The 19,512-nt window shown below is 38.5% G+C and overlaps 2 protein-coding genes and 1 non-coding gene across 3 annotated transcripts; all 3 read left to right on the top strand.

Annotated features, from left to right (window-relative positions):
• Positions 1-19: 19 nt before the first annotated feature.
• On the top strand, positions 20-92 carry TRNAE-UUC (transfer RNA glutamic acid (anticodon UUC)). The gene has a single exon. It is a non-coding gene; the product is annotated as a tRNA-Glu (tRNA).
• Positions 93-843: 751 nt separating this feature from the next.
• Positions 844-1,269, top strand: LOC143863415 (calcium-binding allergen Ole e 8-like). The gene has a single exon (XM_077374081.1). It carries the CDS (start codon positions 844-846, stop codon positions 1,267-1,269), a length of 426 nt encoding a protein of 141 aa, XP_077230196.1.
• An 8,837-nt stretch (positions 1,270-10,106) lies between these two features.
• Positions 10,107-10,754, top strand: LOC143864026 (putative calcium-binding protein CML18). The gene has a single exon (XM_077374843.1). It carries the CDS (start codon positions 10,193-10,195, stop codon positions 10,616-10,618), a length of 426 nt encoding a protein of 141 aa, XP_077230958.1. The 5' UTR covers positions 10,107-10,192; the 3' UTR covers positions 10,619-10,754.
• Positions 10,755-19,512: the final 8,758 nt, after the last annotated feature.

Here is a 19,512-nt window from a genome sequence, read left to right as displayed (position 1 = left end):
GTAAGAATGGTTTCAAAAATCCATTGTAGTCCAGCCCGGTTAGGATACCTGGCTTTCACCCAGCGACCCGGGTTCAAATCCCGGCAATGGAACTTTTTCTTTCTTTTTTTCTTCAAGGTATTTTTTATCTTTTCATAGGATAAGCCTACCCCTTTGAGCAAAAGTAGAAATGAGGCCTTTTATGCCATATAAAAAGCTATCTACAAGAATTCCCCAAAATTTTTTAATTACTATTTACTTGTGCCTTGAATAGCTTTTAATTACTAGTTTCTTTTACCCATTTTACCACATTATATTACCTTACTTGTATACAAGTCGAAATTCATAAAATCTCTTGCTTAATCAGTAAAAGCAACATTAAATTATTTCAAAATCTCTCTCACAAAGGCAACATCTCTCTTAAATGAGATTTTATATGGTGTGAGCGTGTATAGTAGTCTATTATTTTTCAAAATGTACTTTGTGGGCCACACACTATAGGATGATCCAAACCGTCCATTTAAATAGGCCGTGGCAGAAAATCATTTTCATAGGATAATCCTACCCCTTTGATCTATAAGGAACTGCATGTTATGGAAACATCTATAGTTCTATAGATACATGGGTTGGGATCATCCTACGAGAGAAATATTGCCTTTATTTAAAGCACAAAAGTATACAATTGGTAATTAAGAAAATTTTGGAGATCCCTTTCTAAGGAAAGGCACAAAGAGGATCACAATGGCATCTCTCCAAATCATGTATCCTCTCATTTACAATCCTTTAATCCTCTTTAAAAAAAACCCCTCCTCTTCTTTTCCAATCAAAAAAGAGAGAGGGAGAGAATACTCTAAGCCCTAGACTATGGAAGGAGTGGAGGAGATTTTCAAGCGCCTCGACACCAATGGTGATGGAAAAATACGGGTGTCGGAGCTAGGCGAGTTGATGAATGCGCTCAGCTCTTTCACCTCGCGGGAGGAGCTCAAACGAATGATGGAGGAGATCGATACTGATGGTGACGGATTTGTCGATCTTAAGGAGGTCTCTGATTTCTTACACGGCCTTGACGATGTCGAGCTTAGAGACACCTTTAAGATGTTTGATGTGGACAATAACGGCCTTATCTCGCCAAAGGAGCTTCAGTTGATGTTGGAGCAAAAGGGCCAGAAGTTCTCGATTAAGGAATGTAAGCAGATGATCCAAGAGGTTGATTTAGATGGCGATGGGAGCCTCAATTTTAATGAGTTTAAGAAGATGATGACTAATGGCAAAGGTTCTACTTCTGCCTAATGAAAGGAGGGATGAATTTGTTTGAAATGTTTTTTATTCAAAGTTAAAACTTACCTTGAGGATTAGAATATCGTAACCGTGTTACCATGCCAAAGCCAAAGTGTGATCGTAACCTTTTATACATTTAGTGTATGCTTCTCTCATGAAGAGTAGCATGCACTAAATGCTCAGCTTATATTCTATGCAATAGAAATAAAGGTGGCGATGGGCGGGGCCCACCATCTGGCAGACATGCTTGGTGGGCCTGGCTCCAAAGGAATGCAACTTTATTTGTTGCTTAATTGGGGCGCATATCTTGCGGTTCGGACCGTCCGATGGATCCAAATGTCCCTAACATTAATTAACAGTATTTTCGGTGGCAAAAGTTATTTCTAAACTGTGTCCATTTGATTCAAATCCCAAGGCCCAAAATTATTTGGGATTGCGGCACAGATAAAACCCCCTGACATCCCAGGAGACCTAGGGATATCTCTTGGCTAATAATTGCATGTCTGGTGATGTGTCACCTCCTTCCCCACCCTATAATATCCAAGCCAAAATCCCAAAAAAAGATGGAATTTTAGTCAGATTTCTTGGGAATGATACTCTCTCTCTCTCCTCTATATTGTTAATGACACCCCCTACCACTATTCTTCAAAAGGTTGACAACCAAACACTAGTACCACTATTCTCCAAGGTAAGTTCATGCAAATCCAATGCTTGTCCCTTCTCCGAGGTAAGTTCATGCAAATCCAATGCTTGTTTATTCCACTACTCTCCGAGTCTATGCCGTGATAAACCTTGATTTTTTTCATAAAAGACAAGCATGCCCTTTAGCTTTGTTCACTTGTTTTCCCGGGAAAGGAAAAGAAAAGGTTTCCCGGGAATCTGACGTGGCATTAGGAAAAGAAATCCAGGGAAACTGTGCAGGAAAATGTTTCCCGCGCTTATTCACTTGCGCAGGAACTGTGCAAGAAAAGGTTTCCCGAGAAACTGCTTGCCCACCTTTTTCACTAGTTTTCCTAGGAAAGCAAATCCCACCAAAATAAAGGGAAAATGAATCTCACACTTGTGAGAAAAGACTCATTTCCACATCATTTTCCCAATTTCCATGTCAGATGTGACATTTTCCACCTAGGCTCCTTCAAAATCCCGTGAAGACAAGTGAACATGCGAATTTTAGCTTTCTCGGGAAAAAAGGGGGTGTTTTCCCCGGATTTGGTCTCCCGGGAATGCGAGTGAACATAGCCTTCAGGATAATCGGAAAAAAAAAAAAAAATCTTCTTATTTTTCAAATACCTGTAGAAGAGTATATCATAGTAAAATTTTTACAGGGTGACCACTTGGAGCCTATTTCATTTGTTTGGGTGATCTAAAACATTCATTTGTTGGGCCCTGGTGTAGATAGGGAGTGCACAAAAAATCTTCTCCATTGGATGATCCTAAGCCTTCGATCCGTGGAGATTTTGATACTGAGCCGTCCATTTTAAACCTCAAGAAATCGAAGGATTAGGATCATCCAATGGAGTAGATTTTCTGGGCGCACCCTATCTACATCAGGGCCAACAAATGAATGGTTTGGATCACCCAAACAAATTGGTCCAATCTATATTTTGGTACTGCACTGCCGTCCACCATATAATTTCTCTAAACTCACAACAAATTTACACTCGTTAACTTTCAAATTCAAAAGGTAAAAGGCAATTTTTGGGGTCCAAAAGGGTGATTGGTGGGGGTGGGGTTTGGGAAACCAAAAACATTGATCTTGTAGAACATCATGATGCAACCTGCATGGCCTTGATCCCATCTCAATCGGACATCCCATGCCTATGATAAAGGATGTCAAAATCCAAAGGTTTAGAACATATTAGAGGAAGTATACGTATTTGGGAAAGTGTACAGTGTGCTAGAGGCAAGTGTACATACTAGAGGAAATTTCTTTAGTCCATTCTATTTCTATATATTCACAAATAGAAAATTACGATGGCACAGAAAATTACCAACATACCTGTCGTAAATGGATTGTGACCAATGGGGGCACCCTTTCCCCGATATTTAGCAAGGGCGCCTGTGAGTCTAGCATTCATCTTTCCGCTCTTTATGCTAGGGCACCCTTGCATCTATCATTACTCAATTTTTCAATTACCAATGGTATTTTCTTATGCCTTACATAGCTTTTAATTTGTTTCTTTTACCCCATTTTACCATTCATTATGTTAGATATTGTTGATTGAAATCCCTAAAATCTCTTACTTCATCAATAAAAGGCAACATTAAATTATTTAAATCTCTCTCTTCGCCCTCCCTCCCTCCCTCTCGAATAAAGGCAACCTCTCTCTCTTAAATGAGATTTTATAAGGTGTAAACACATATAATCCATTATTATTCAAAATGTACTTTGCGGGCCACACCATAGGATGATCCAAACCCCCGATTTGATGGCCAAAACTTAAATAGGTTGTCGCCCCAAAATCATTTTCATAGGATAATCCCACCCCTTGATCTATAAGCAACTGCATATTAAGTAAACTAGACCTGGCAAACGCGACCCGTGCCCGCGGGAAGACCCGACCCACCCGCAAATTTGCGGGCACGGGTCTGAGTTTTAGTGACCCGTCAAAACTAACCCGCGGGTGACCCAACCCGCAAAAACACGGGTCGGGTCGGGTCAACCTATGGGCACCCGTGGGTCAGTTGGCTTTTTTTGAGGGTGGTGATTTTGTTATGCTAATCTAGTTAGATGGCTTTTTTTCTAATGCAAAGGATGGTGATTTTGTCATGCTAATCTATTTTTTAAGGGTTTGATGCCTGAATAGGTTCTGGCTAGCTCCATAGGTTGATCCAAACCCTCCGATTTGAATGTTAGAGGGTTGATCACTTGATCCTAACCCTCTATAGATCGGAGGGTTAGGATCAACCTATTGAAATGATTTTTGGGGCAACACCTATTTAGCCTGTGGGCCATCTAATGGACGGTTTGGATCATCCCACTATGCCGGCCATACCGCCCTCATCAAAATCCAGTGATAACATTTCCCAAAATAAACAACTGTTTGAATTTGCGGGCGACCCGCGGGTTGACCCGGCCCACCCGCGGGTCACCTAAATTCTGACCCGAAAAAATGCGGGTCATTTCCTGACCCGACCCGTGTGACCCGCATCACCCTCGGGTTGACCCGGCCCGACCCACCCGTTTGCCAGGTCTAATGTAAACCTCTATAAATCATAGGCTTGTGATCAAAAGACATGTTGCCTTTAGAGGGAGTTTTTCAAGCCATTGCCTTTATTAAGGAAGAGATTTTAGGTATTTCTATTAAATGGGTAAAAGGAAAACTTAAAAGTTATTTAAAGCGTAAAACTGTGCAATTAGTAATTGAGAAAACTTTGGATATTCATATATAAATGGTTTTTAATAGGTTTCCTTTTAATAGACTATCCAAGCTCGGTGAGAACCGCTTCACAACTACATCTCTCCAAATCGTGAATCCTCTCATCTACAATGGCAAAGGTAATATCAAATGGGCATATCCTATCCGTGTTACCGTGCCAATGTTATTATTTTTTTTTTGAAAAGGACCAATGTTATTATTATGGAGGTCGGTGATAAATTCGCCCCCTTCAACACCTCATTCGCCCCCACCAAATAACAGTTCGTGAGCTTCAGAACTGGTATCTACCGAATTAACCAACACCCCCCCCCCCCCCCCCCCCCCCCAACGCAAACCCTGAGTCCTAACAACAACAGTTGAGAGCTTTTAACGATGTATCTTTATTTCTTAACAAAATCATGTGGACCCATATTGTTCAAATATTCAAACAGTTCATTTATTAGGGCCATTGTTCAAATATTCAAACCCATGTTATTAGAGCCTGTTACTGTTACTGTTACTGTTAGTGCTTGTAATTCATATATAAATAAGGCCATTGGTGAAGGTTGGGTAAACCCAGACCCGAACATTTTATATATGGTTCTGGTTCTGTTCGGTTCCACACATATATGGTTCGGTTCTGGTTCCAATTTCAGGGAACCGATTATATATGGTTCGGTTCTAGGTTTAGCCCAAAACCGAACCGAACCATGTCCACCCCTACTAAGAACCCTTTCAAATCTCCATATCCTAATGAATATAGACATGTAGTAAAAATATTGCCAACAGCCACATTAACATCAAAAGTCAATTTAGATATTGCTAAACCCTAATTTATTCCCTTCTAAGTAGGACCCATCTATCTAGGCACGTATCAAGGACCTATGGAGATGGTTTTATTACTTTGTGGAGACTAGCAAGTGAATGGTTTGGATCAGACGTACGATCATCAAATGGAGACAATTTTTGGGGAAAAGCCTGTTTATGTTGGGGCCCAACAAATCAATAGTTTGGATCTTCAAACGAAGTGGGCCGCAATGAGTTTTCCATATGATGTTTATATGCAGTTGCACTCATTTTTTAAATACTGTAGGCCCACCTTCTTCGAAGATATAAACCATTAAGTTGTTGGGCCCCAACGTAAATAGGCCCTACGCCAAAATCATCTTCATAGGATGATCCTAACCTTATGAACATTATAGGTTGCTATTTTGCATAATATGTCTACATATAAGAGGGTTAGAGTCATCCTATGAAAATGATTTTTGGGCATAATCTATTTACATTTGGGCCCACCAATTGAATGGTTTGGATTTTCGAAGAAGGTGGGCTCCTTTGTATTTTAAAAATAATATGCCATATATGCGCCGCAGCAATATGCAGCTGGCCCCAAATGGCCAAATGTGCTACCCACATATATATATATATTTTAAAAACAATGAGTTCCCCTGACATGAAGTTCAGTATTCTTTGAAAGGTACAGTGCGGCCCACTTCAAATGATGATCCAAACCGACAAACCGTTCATTTGTTGGGCCACAATGTTCTTAGGCTGCACACTGCAGATCATCTCCATTGGATGATCCTAACCTTCCGATCTACCGAGGTTTCTATAATGTACAATCCACGTACAAAGTTGTTTGAGAGATTTTAGGCCACGCAACAAACAGATTTGTCCGCCGGTGTGAATCCGCAGTGTGAATGTGAATAGATTCGAATCTCTCTCTCTCTCTCTCTCACCCCACATGAAGAGTAGTAGACACCAAATAATTGGGGCGCATCTCTTGCATAATTCAAACGGTTCCTAAGTTCAATTAACAGGATTTCAGTTCCAAAGTTATATCTAAACAGTGTCCATTGGATAAAGATCCTCAGGCTCAAAATTATTTCGGATCACTGCATAGATGTAACTATCACACATCATCTTTGGATTGCAAGAAAAAACCTTCGGTCCGCCTTTCCTTTCACATCCAAGTAACCTCTATATACTGATCCTGCTTGGGTCGAGTGGCTTTTCTCTCCTTAACCAGCAAGAAAACGGAAAGCTACCCGGACGTTTCGTAGCGAAAGCGAGTCTTCATAGGGCAATTGTCACTGCTCATGGACCCGAACCTGGGTGATCTATCCACAACCAGAATGAAGCTTGGGTGAAACTAAGTGGAGGTCCGAACCGACTGATGTTGAAGAATCAGCGGATGAGTTGTGGTTAGGAGTGAACTGCCACTCGAACCCAGAGCTAGCTGGTTCTCCCCGAAATGCGTTGAGGCGCAGCAGTTGACTGGACATCAAGGGGTAAAGCGCTGTTTCGGTGCGGGCCGTGAGAGCGGTACCAAATTGAGGCAAACTCTGAATACTAGATACGACCCCAAAATAACAGGGGTCAAGGTCGGCTAGTGGAGCAATCAAGCATAAATTGATACCGACTCCTCATAATTTGGTAACTTCAACTCCATTAACATCTACTTATGAATCGTTTTTCGGCCTACACCCTTTATCTCAAGTTTTGGATTGAACGAATCCATTGACAGAAATAGTTCATGAACGAAAATCGAGTTATTTGGGTCCTGGAAGATTGGTACCCAAATAACGATAGATATCCGATATCCGATATCCAATATCCAGCCTTGATATCGGATATTAGTGCGGGGAAAGAAACTGTATGCATGAGAAGACGTACGTTCCCTAATTTCTATATGAACAGCCCAACCTAATTTCTATTTCCTAAGCGGATCTACTTGAGGGTTTCAACATGATTCGGGAAATTTTTTTCTTTCCGATATTACAAGAGAAATGATGTGATTATGACTAATTTGAATAGGGTAGCAACTTGGGTCAGGTTGGTTGAGCTTTTGCTAAAAAATGAAGTGGAACCAATCCGAAACCACGCAATTTTATGGTAAAATCTCCACCTGAATTCCCAAAAATCGATCCAAGTTGCACAGCTAAATTTCAAGGTATATTATCATAAATTGGAGGTCTCCGTAAGGTTCGTGAATGAAGACAAAATCTGCTGACAAGTGAGCCTGCGTGGTTGCTCTCACATGCAACAGTCCATCCGTTAAATGCCTTTTCCGATGGACGCTAGCAAATCCCTACACGCACATACAAGATTTGTATAGTGTAAATTCCTTTTTCGTTTTCTTTTTAAATTTGATCTCATTATCAAAAGGTTCTCCAAATCATGTAATGTTTTATAAAGACACTCTTTACGTCAATGAAAAACATAACCATTATATTTCCATTTCTCTATCAGAACATGAACACAAATGATCTTAATTAATGGTATTATTTTTATAATTTCTACGTCATTTATAAGTAAAAAAACACTTCTAGAACATTAGCACCATGTTCAAATGGTAAACCTCTATATTGTTTGTGTATTTTATAAATTTAATTAAATAAAAACTAGTTAAAGATAAAAAGCTTTTCTTTGAAAGAGAAGATTGAAGATCGATTCTTGACGAAAAATGTTTATTCATCACATCAATAGATTTCATCACATACACAAAGGGCGCAATTGGATTGCCAGAATGAGAGCGCGAATCGGTATCCTATTCCTATTCCTATTCCAATTTTTGGTTCAAAAAATGAATCCAAAAGACGGGCGGAAATGACCGAGGTGGAGGTGGGATTATATCGGGGAAATGCTGGAGTTTGTTTCCTCCCCCAATGGGTGGCATTCTAATTCTGCCCTAGCCATAATGAAATTTTATTGAATTTTTTTCAAAACAAAGTTTTTATTTAACTTTTATCATTATGATTCCAAGATAATAAGAATAGGAATCGGATTAGGATAATCCGATTCCAATTCTTGATTCTAGTCTGAGGGGTATTTTTTTCTATATAAAAATTATAATCGAACATGAGACAATGAACTGAGGTTCACACAATTAGTCTGTCTCTAGGGTTGTTCCCAACCTACTGATTTTATTGGATCCAACTTTTCAACGGATTATTTGAATCTATTGACAATCTAATGAATTATAAGATAAAAATATTTTATATGATCAAACGTCAAAACTAATAATTTGTTAATTTTTTAGGGGTTTAAGCAAAAGAATTAGTCTCCTACTTTGACTTATTTGTGAAAATAGTCATTCAGTTTGACAATTTACAAATCGAGTTATCACATTTTATTGAACTTTGCAAATCCGGTCTTGCACTCTTGCCATCTATTTGCGACCAAATTACCTCCGGTAGATATGTTTGTATTCGTAAATGCCTAAAATCTATCTATGAAATACATTAAACATCTTTCTTTACTTTGTCATTTATTTTCTTTCCTTTGGAGATTTTTTTATTGAAAATCCTTTTTCATGGAAAAAATTTTCTGGAGTTTTTTTTTTTTTTCTTTTTCTATAGGCTTTGTTTGTTTCAATTCAAAATGGACGTAAAACCAAGTTTATTTCCATTGTTTTCACTTAAAATGAGCGTAAAATTTGTTTTACACCCATTTTACGTCGAAAGTAACAAAGCATATATAGTAGAAATGTAGTGGAATTTTTGGATGGTGGGAACAATCCTAACCATCTGATTAGTGCCTTGCATGGAAACATTAAAATTAAAATGCACAAAAGCTCACATTCAAGAGGCAAAATCCATTGATTGCAATAAGGATTGTCTAAATGGTGCAATCTTTGGTTTATGACCCATCCACAGTGGATCCCAGCCCAGCATGCACTTACCAAGTTCTAGTTACCATTACACAAACGATCGCGGCAAGCCACAATTTGGGGAGGGCCTACAAGCCACCACCCACATTTTGGAATGTTCAGAAAAAAGAGAACAGGTATTTGATGATGACGAGATTAATGCGCGCGGGTTTTTAAAAAGATTGTGGGTTTTACCTCGGGTCAGGTTTTTTTTCTCTTTAAACCCGACTCGGCCCGAGATTAATGTTGGTTTCTAAATCTCCAACCTGACCCGGCCAAAGACCCGTGCTATTTTGAACCCAACCCATGGTTTTTTCGGGTGAGGTAAAATCCGACCCAAGTTGCAACCCTAGGTGTAAACCCATATAGTCCATTCATTATTTTTGAAAATGTATTTTGCGGGCCACGCCATAAGTGCAATCCTACCCCTTCGATCTATAAGGAAATGCATATTATGGAAACCTCTTTAGATTGGAGGGTTGGGATCATAGTAAGAGAGAGATATGTTGCCTTTATTTAAGAGAGACAGATATAAAGAGGCCAGGTGGCATTGCCTTAGTGGATGAAGTGGGGGATTTTAGGGATGGAAAAATTTAAAAATATGTAAGGCACAAAAGCGTAGAATTGGTAATTAAGAAAATTTTTAGGATTCTTGTATATACGTTTTTAATTGGTTTCCCTTTAAAATGGAAAGTGAAACGAGTATTTTTGGAATTTACCCTATTGACTTTCCAAACTCGGCGAGACCACTTCTTGAGAAAGTGCCAAAGAGGATTCCAACTACATCTCTCCAAATCGTGTATCCTCTAATTTACCATCCTTTATTCCTCTTTAAAAAACCCACCTCTCTCCTCTTCTCTTCTATTCAAGAAACAAGAAAAAAAAAATTCCACAAACCTTAGCTAAGGCTCTTTGTATTTAAAATATGGAAGGAGTGGAGCAAGTATTCAAGCGATTCGACACCAATGGTGACGGAAAAATAACGGCGTCCGAGCTCGGCGACGTTATGAATGCACTCGGCTCTTCCACTTCACCGGAGGAGCTCCAACGAATGATGGAGGAGATCGATACCGACGGTGACGGATTTATTGATCTTAAGGAGTTCTCCAATTTCTTACGTGACACCGGTGATGTCGAGCTTCGGGATGCATTTAAGATGTTTGATGTGGATAATAACGGCCTGATCTCAGCCAAGGAGCTCCACTCAATGATGAAGAAACTCGGCGAAAAGTGCTCGCTTAAGGATTGTGAGCGGATGATCCAAGCCGTTGACACGGATGGCGATGGTAGTGTTGATTTGAATGAGTTTAAGAAGATGATGACTAAGGGCAAAGGTTCTACTTCTGGGTAATGAAAGAAGGGTTGATTTTGTTGAATTTTCTTTTATGATGAGATAAATAAAGGGAAATGTTGTTAGCACTACTGTATTTTGATGAGGGCACTCTCACTTTATTAAAAAGTACGGTATGGGCCGCACCATAGGATGATCTAAACCGTCCATTAGATGGGCCACAGCCTAAATAGGTTGTGCCCTAAAAATTATTTCCATAGGTTGACGCTAACCCTTCGATCTATAGAGGGCTAGGATGAACCGTCTAACATTCAGATCGGAGGGTTAGGATCAACCTATGGAAGTGATTTTTGAGGCACAACCTATTTAGGATGTGGCCCATCTAATGCACGGTTTGGATCATCCTATGGTGCGGGCCATACCATTAAAGTGAGGAGTGCCCTCATCAAAATACAGTAGTGCTGATAACATCTCCCTAAATAAATAAATAAATAATGTTAAAACTCACCTAAAAGATTGTAACTGTGTTACCATGCCAAAGCCAAAGTGTGATCCAACTTTTATAGATTTAAATCTCTCTCGCTCTAATGTTATTTCTCTCTATTGTTAGGGTTAGGATTAGGTGCCTCTTCTCTCTCTCTCTCTCTCTCTCTCTCTCTCTCTCTCTCTCTCTCTCTCTCATGAAGATATGTAAATACCAAATGCTCAGTTTCCATTATATTCGGGATTTACTAGGGTCCATCACAGAAGGCATTTCGCAGATGATCTGCCTCATGTCAGACTAGCTACCTCGTGAATGAAGACAAAAGCTACTAAAAAGTGAGCCTGTGTGGCTGGTCTAACATGCAACAAACCCTCTGCAAAATGCCTTTTGCGATGGACGCTAGCAATTCTCATTCTATTCACTGCAAATAAGGGAGACAATGAGTTGGGCCCATCATCTGGCAGACAGGCTTTGGTGGGACTGGGTCCAAAGGAGTGGGACTTTGTTGCTTAATTAGCGGGCATCTCTTGCAATTCGGGTGTCAATGGATCTGCATGGTCTGATGGATCCAAATGTCTGTTAACAAGATTTCAGTACAAAAGTTATATCTAATTCATATACATTGGCTTCATATTCTAAGGCCAAAATTATTGATGCAGTGGCATATCCAAGTGGCACCGTAGGATAATGCCATTTGTCATCCATGTGGCACATCTATGTGGTTTGACTTGGTCTTGGGTTTTGCATGGGAATTTAGATAAGCAATTACTATGTCTAGTTTTTAGTATGTGTTAGTTAAGTCTTTCTTTAATTATTTATAGGGACTTTGTTAAGACTTATTGAGTTTGTATTTTGACTACTTAGGAAATGGTATTATCATGAAAATTGTCCTAGAAGTTATTGGTAAGTCATTTTCCATATATCTCATTTACTTCTTGTATCTCCAAATATATCAATGAGAATGAGCAAAGAGGGGATGATAGTTTTTGGTTAAAAAAAAAAGCTTTTCTAAGCATTTAGCAAGAGTTCTACTTCTTGTGTTTTTTTCCCACAACCCTAAGGATTACGATCGTCGATCCGAACGGTATCAAAGTGGTATCAGAGCATCTAGGTGTAACCTTACGACGGTGATCGTGAAGCGATCCTACGCTAGTGCTTACCAACGAAAAATTTGCGCTAGTTCAAGTTTCTCAATGGCCAATCGACGTCGCCAAGGTCCGATTGAACAAGAGACTCTTAATAGAGAGAAGGATCTTCATGATATCAAGATTGAGGAATTGAGGCGTCAAGGCCAAACCCTCACCGAGAGGTTAACTCTTCAAGAGCCTCATGATGAGGTGGAGGAAAATAATGAATCAAAGTCGGACGTCAACCCTTTCGCTCGGCCACACCGACGCCAAGGAGGCAGTGACGGTTCTTCTTTAAGACGTCCCCCTTTACTTCAACGTTTCACCGGTTAAGGTGGAGGTTCCCGAGTTTGAAGGACGATCGGATATCTTTATTGAATGCCCTTCTTCCGTTGTATTGAATGTTCTAGATGAACAACCACATTTTGATGACTACAATGATGAGGAGAGTAATGAGATCATTTGGAACGATCGTGGCGAGGCAATAGTTATTCGGCATGCTATGAATACAGCCAAAGTCGAAGAAAATCCTCACGGGTTGTCGCATAATATTTTTCATAAAGGATATAAGTCAAATAAAGAGTTGTGCAATCTTATCATTGATAAGGGGCGTTGTGAGAATGTGGTGGCACAAGAGATAGTCGGCAATGTCAATCTTCAGACCAAGATGAAGCCTATGAATTTTGAACTTGCATGGTTGAAGAAAGTGAAGGAGAGTAAATTTCTTCTTTACGAGAACAAATTTGATCGAGAGCCCAAGGGTAATGGCATATCTTATGCTATACTTGAAGTTGAAGCTAATGAGGAGCACAAGGAACTTCATCGACAATTTAAGGAATTCATCACCAAAGGAATTGGATTGGACAACATATTAGGTGGACCGATGGATACTGAAGAGATGGGTAAATGAAAAAGAATTACATCGATTTTTTCATCCAATTACATTGATCCATTTTTATTCGATCCGACATCGAAGCCTATAGCATTTTCTCATGAATTCAAGCATATTCAAGATGGAGACATATTCTATTTTCGTCTTTGAAATTATGTAGTAGGATTTGTTCATCAAGAGTTTAAGATTCTTCGACACATCAAAACTCGAGGACGATTTTGTTGAATTTTCTTTTATTATGAGATAAATAAATAAATAATGTTAAAACTCACCTTAAGGATTGTAACTGTGTTACCATGCCAAAGCCAAAGTATGATCTATTAAATTTTGTAGTTTCCACCGATTTCTGGATGTTTTTCATTGAAGAGTAAAGGGTGCTTAAATAAGCACTTACATAAAAAGAGATAAGCATGAGAGATAAAGATAAGAAGATCATCATCCTAATCTAAAACAACTTCCCTAATCCACCACATCCTAATCTAAACCAACTTCCACCAAGATCATAAACGATCAGATCTGATCTCGATCTCATATGATTTGACAAATCTCAACACGCCCCCTCAAACGTATATGGATTGAAAATCTATATACGTTTGCATACAATGGAAATTCCCAAATTGATTACAATAAAAATTCCCAAACAATTACAATAAAAAAACTCCCCCAACACACTCAAGAGGAATATTGCCGAATCTTCTAGTGTGATGCACACCAAGTTATGAAGAAAGTCCATTAACGCCGATTGATGCTTCTTGCCAGATGTACGTCACTGCCGGTTGCCGAAAGGAAGCCACAATGGGTTAAATGGGACTCAAGGCCTCGATGGGCAAGTCTACATAAAATGTATCACCATGGACGAATGCCAAAATTGGCCGAATAAGCCCAATGGGCAAGAAAACTCTCTCAGGCATGCACTTGAAGGGCCCAAGGCATTTACCTCAAGGGACTGAAGCACCGCAACTAAGTAGAGTAGTTATTTTAGGCAAGCACCTCAAATAGAGGTACCTCAACTGAAACGGAAAATGAGAGTGAAATGGAAAAAAGAACGGCAACTAGCGGCTTAATGGCAATGATTATTGGCAAACATCAATAATCATTCGAAACCTTTTAAAAGGAATTAGTGTGTACAAAGGAGGGGTGCAATTATCAAATAAGGGATTTTTTACAAAGGACAATAAAATGGGGTGTTTGTAGAGATGCATTGAAATGTAATAGTTGATTTGGAAAACATTCAAATTGATGAAGTGCAATTCCCAAAATTAGTGTCTAGAACATAAAAGGGGTGTAGGAATCACAGCAATATGTGCTAATTTCCACCCTTAGAAAAGAGGAAAAATCGAGACAAAGGTAGCACCATTATCTCACATTTGATGCTTCACACAGGGATCAAATCGTCAAGTGGATATGCAAGCAAAAGTAATGATTATACCTAAAAGAAAAGATGAAAAAAAAGGAACGGATGGTATTGTAGACACCCCATTTTGACCGAACCCTAAATCTGTTAGTGTTAATTGAAACCTTGCCAAATCAGTTCATTAGGGTCCCAATTTTCATCCTAAGCTAGGTTAGGGTCTCACCAAGGCCCCCGCCAAATTTCATCAAAATCTGTGCAGATTTGTCAAATAAGACGAGCGATGTAGGAAGTGTAGTGCAAACCTAAGGGGGGGTGATTTATCCTAGGACGGGGATGGCATGGTTATAATAGGACACGATTTCGTCGTGCGCCTATCAGTTTCTCCGCGGAACCGCGCGCCAATCAATTAGGGGTGCCGACATCATTAGCCCTCTTGAGTTATAAAAAAGAAAAAAAATCAGAAAAGGTGGAGGGATCTTCGTCTAAAATTTGAGAGAGAGAAGGAGAACAAATAGGGAATTGGAGAGAAAATCTCAGATCTGGATCTGAGAATTTGGCAAATTAAAAAAAAAAAAAGAGGAAAAGGAGGGTTCTCATTTTCGTTGGAGAATGAGGGAAAAATCTGGAGAGAAGAAGAGGAGATCCCATAATTAGGAAATCTAAACTCTCCAACTCTCTGTTTCCGATCAAAATCGGACCATCCCCGGCCAGATTCCGGTCATATTCCGATTGATTTCCCCTCTTAATCTCAGGCAGATCTCCGCTTATTACTATATTTTCTTTATCTTCTTGCTAAATCCTTTCTTTTCCCAGAAAAGCCCTAACTCCGATCCTTCATCTTCTCCGGCAAGTTTGCCAGAATCTGGTCTCATTTCCGATCACTTTCCTTCACTGCTTATCATCTTATTCTCTGGTCATCTTCTTTGAAAGATAGAGGACTTCAGAGAAGGAGAAAAAGCATAGGAGATCAAATTCGGTTTGATCTACATCATAGCGCAGAGAGAGTGAAATTAGAGAGGCATTTAGGGTTTTGCTTCCAAATTCATCCTCTCAGGCAGGATCTAGCCAGATCTGGGATATTCTCCCTAGGAATCTGGGGTGTTAATCGTTAAATCGAGGGTTTGATCATCATCACCTTGAAATTCAAGTGTTGAGGGCTTCACAGGTTCAAAACAAGAGGAGAAGAAGGTTAGAAAGAGCAAATCATTGCAGAAAAAGGTCTTGATCAATTCAAAGGATTTTTAGGTTGAAGAAAGGAAAATATAGAGAGCAGAGGTATAATTTTCAATTTCTACTAGAATATAATTTGTTTGCCTTCCATTGCTCTTTGGTTTTTCTTATGCATGTCCTGATCTGGAAAGATCTAAGATGCATGCCTTAATTAGTGTATATTTTTGTTTCTGGTCTTAAATTATATGTTAAAATCATAGATCTAGCTCGTCATATTCATCACTAGTATTGATGATTAGTATTCTATTGATTGTCAATTTTATTTTCAGTCTTAATATGTATGAGAATTACAGGTCATTACAACATGTTTATCTATGACTGATTTTTTTTCTTGAATTATATTTAATAGTGGTTGTTTTCATAATCTATATTAGTTTCTTTATGGTGCTTATGTGACAACATAAGCTCATGACAATGTTCATGAGTAAATGATAATCCCATATGGTTTGTGGTTGTTCCTTTTGGTATTAATTTGGCAATATATATTGTGATTTTTCTTGGGATTTGAGATTTCCTACAAATTGATTTGGTAATGCTTAATATTTACAAGCTGATTTCAGTTTTGATACCTTATTTGCCTTCTATTCGATTGTTCTTCTTGAAATTTGGATTTGGTAAAAGGCAAAATAAGGTAGGGCAATTGTAAAATTGTGTTTGTGGAGGTATCATTTCTATGGAAGGGTTTCAGGGGATTGATACTTATACTGTTGCATTTTGGTAATGGCGCTACTGTGTGTTTTCCCATTCATGCAATGGATTTTTATGATCATTATGGAAAAATGTTGTATCAAGATGTTGAAGTGAAGAATTTATATGGATCTGTTGTTCTTTATGCTTCTAGTGGACATGGCTCTGACGGATTTCTTTTATAGAAGGATAAATGATTACTAGCTTTTGATTTTGAGCTTTGTGTATTTTGATTTTTGTGCGGATTTTATTTAAGTTGGTATTCTGTATGTGTCATTGATTTGTGAGAACTTGATTTGTTGTTACTGTTTAGTAGATGAGGGTTTACATCGAATGAAGGTTATCTTATGAAATTATTCTTTTAGCCATGGGAACTGATATTGTTTTGTTTAAAAAACAAATCATGAGGAATCATGGCCCCTTCTATTAGACATTCATTTCATTCATACTTTTCAATCAGCCCATTTCTGTCCATGTGTTCTGATCATTATTTCAATAGTAGTCAGACCCTTCATCAATATTCCAGATATTGTGAAGAAAACCTGAAGGCTTCTACTTCTTGAGGGATCCTAATCATTTGTAGATATAAAGTTTCATAAGGGTGTCGGTCTAAATTTTAAATGAAGATATACAGCTATAAAAGATATTATCTTTATCACACTTTCTCTGCACCTCCCTTGGACACTAGCATAGGGTGAATTATTAGTGCGCATTTCATATTGGATGAGAAGAAGTTGCTACTGTTTCATAATATTTATAGTTGTATGACACGAGCTATATTTTGTGACATTTATATCAATATTTTCAAGTTTTGGATTGTCACATGAAATCTGCTTGTCCTTCATTGGTTCAGCTTTTTAGTGATTCAGTTTCTTACTGGTTATGTGATTTGTACACTGGTTTAGTCCTCCTCTGATTCATGGTTCAATTTCAGCCTTGATTTTGGATTAGCCCCTTTGAACAAATGGATGAAATGCTTTATATAGTTCATATTTTAGCCCATTCATTTACATTTGTTATTCACGGCCATTTGTTTGTGAATGGTGGCAAATTAGAGTTGCATATGCATTGGGGATGCATGCTAACTTCAGTCAATTGATTACTTTTGGAGGTCTTTGTGCTACATATCAAATGTGTAGCTATGCTACATGATGATATAGCAGTCACTTCCTTTGGGCTATTAATGACCAGTAGCAATCCTTCACTCAAATGATGAGACAGACTTGCTCTTCTTTCATGATTGTGGTAAATTTCCAATACTTTATAGTCCTTAATGAGTTTAAGAAAATATAACTAAAGGGAAATGAATTGAATATGACTCATCATCCAAATGGTAGTGTAAATTGATGCAAGCCTGATGTAAATGGCTATATTGTAATGCTATAATTGTAAAAGATTGAACTTATTTCCATCTGTTCCAATTCAGTTCAGTTCAGTTTGGTTTGTAGGGAATAATTTTGTACGGACTATGCCAAGTGCTGTTGTGTATGGAGAAATCTAACACACAAATTATGAACAGCACTGTCATGCCTTTTGTAAAATTAAGTTGTTGTTATGCTCAATGCCTGATTGTGTATAGGAGTGATGCACCTAGTTGCAATTGCTTAGATGGTCTCTGTATGGTAGTAAGACCTAGACTTCGATTGGAATTTTACCAACTGTGTAGTTCATTCATTTATAGTTTAGTCATAATTCAGCCTTTGTTTGTGCACAAAGTGCCGTCCGGAAAATCAGCCCATGTTGGCACAAGGTGCAATCATGGTTCATGCTCTCCTCTTTATTTAGTAGATTATCCCGGTCTTTCAGGCACTTTTAGGTTTTCCCTTTTCATTGCATAGGGGATGAAAGAGTCATCTGGAGCCCTCATTTAGGAGACCATTGTGGTCTAATTAGTGTGTTACATTAGGAGACACAGTCTGTCTCATTAGGATAGCCTTTCTCCAAAGGCAAGCCTTATCATTAGAGCCTCCTTCCTTAGGAGTTTGCTTTAGTTTGGTAGAGAGTTTACCCATAGGAGGCATGCCTTGCCTCACTTATAGAAACCCCCTATTTTGGTGGCTTTATTAGAAAGTCTTTGACTTATTCCTCCTTTAAGTTGTAGTATTAGAGAGCTTTTGGCTCATTTGTCTTCTTTAGTGGTTTTTATTAGAGAGTCTTTGACTCACACGTCCTTTGGATGGCATTGTTAGAGAGTCGTTGACTCACTCGTCCTTTAGGTAGTGTTATTAGAGAATCTTTGACTCAGTTGTCTTTAGGTGGTTATTAGAGAGTCTTTGACTCATTTATCATTTTTAGTAGTATAATTAGAGAGTCTTTGACTCATTCCTCCTTTAAGTTGTAGTATTAGAGAGCCTTTGGCTCATTTGTCTTCTTTAGTGGTCTTTATTAGAGAGTCTTTGACTCGCTCGTCCTTTGGATGGCATTGTTAGAAAGTCGTTGACTCATTTGTCCTTGTTAGGGAGTCTTTGACTCAGTTGTCTACTTTAGCGATATTATCAGAGAGTCTTTGACTCATTCATCTTTTCGTGGTATTATTAGAGAGTCTTTGACTCATTCCTCCTTACATTAGTAACGATATTAGAGAGCGATATTAGAGAGTCTCTGACTCATTTACTCCCTTTCTTTAGTTGTTAGTTAGAATTTTCTTCATAGTGTTGTCATTACTCTTCTTTATTAGAGACTAGCCCATTCTTATTAAAGCTTTGCTTGGTTGTGATCTTAGATCATCTCATTACCTTTGATAGCTAGCTTGTCTGGTTTAGGGGTTTCCCCTGCTGACCATAGGGTCTGGCCTTAGGATTTTGCTTTGTCTATTCCCTTAGGTCTTTTGACCAAAAGGGTGAAATCAGAAACTTAAAATCCAAAAACACTTGAAACATCTAAAAATCAAAAAATAAAAAAAAATATTGAAATATCTTGAAATTCAAAAACATGTTAAAACATTTAAAACTCAAAAGCAGTAGAAATTTAAAACATCAAAAACATTTGAAAACATTAAAAGCCTTAAATCTTTTGGAGTGTTAGGTTTTAATTAGGAGAGTTCGTTTCGAACTACGTTGGCTTGATCCTCTTTCACGAGGTACGTAGTGCAGCTTGGGATCCATATCCCAAATCCAGCCAAACCTTATAAATAGACTTCAAAAATCTTTCAAAAATCTTTAAAACCCTGTTTTCAAAAAG

The sequence above is a fragment of the Tasmannia lanceolata genome, unplaced genomic scaffold (genome assembly GCF_043159265.1).
Source record: "Tasmannia lanceolata isolate RefF3 unplaced genomic scaffold, GAP_Taslan_0.1 ptg000044l, whole genome shotgun sequence".
NCBI classification, from domain to species: Eukaryota; Viridiplantae; Streptophyta; class Magnoliopsida; order Canellales; family Winteraceae; genus Tasmannia; species Tasmannia lanceolata.
Note: the sequence above shows the minus strand (reverse complement) of the source record. Positions and strands in the feature narration are given on the sequence as shown.

What these genes read in the sequence shown, in the direction of transcription:
- LOC143863415 (XM_077374081.1), top strand. Translation starts at nt 844, where the DNA reads ATGGAAGGAGTGGAGGAGATTTTCAAGCGCCTCGACACCAATGGTGAT.
- LOC143864026 (XM_077374843.1), top strand. Translation starts at nt 10,193, where the DNA reads ATGGAAGGAGTGGAGCAAGTATTCAAGCGATTCGACACCAATGGTGAC.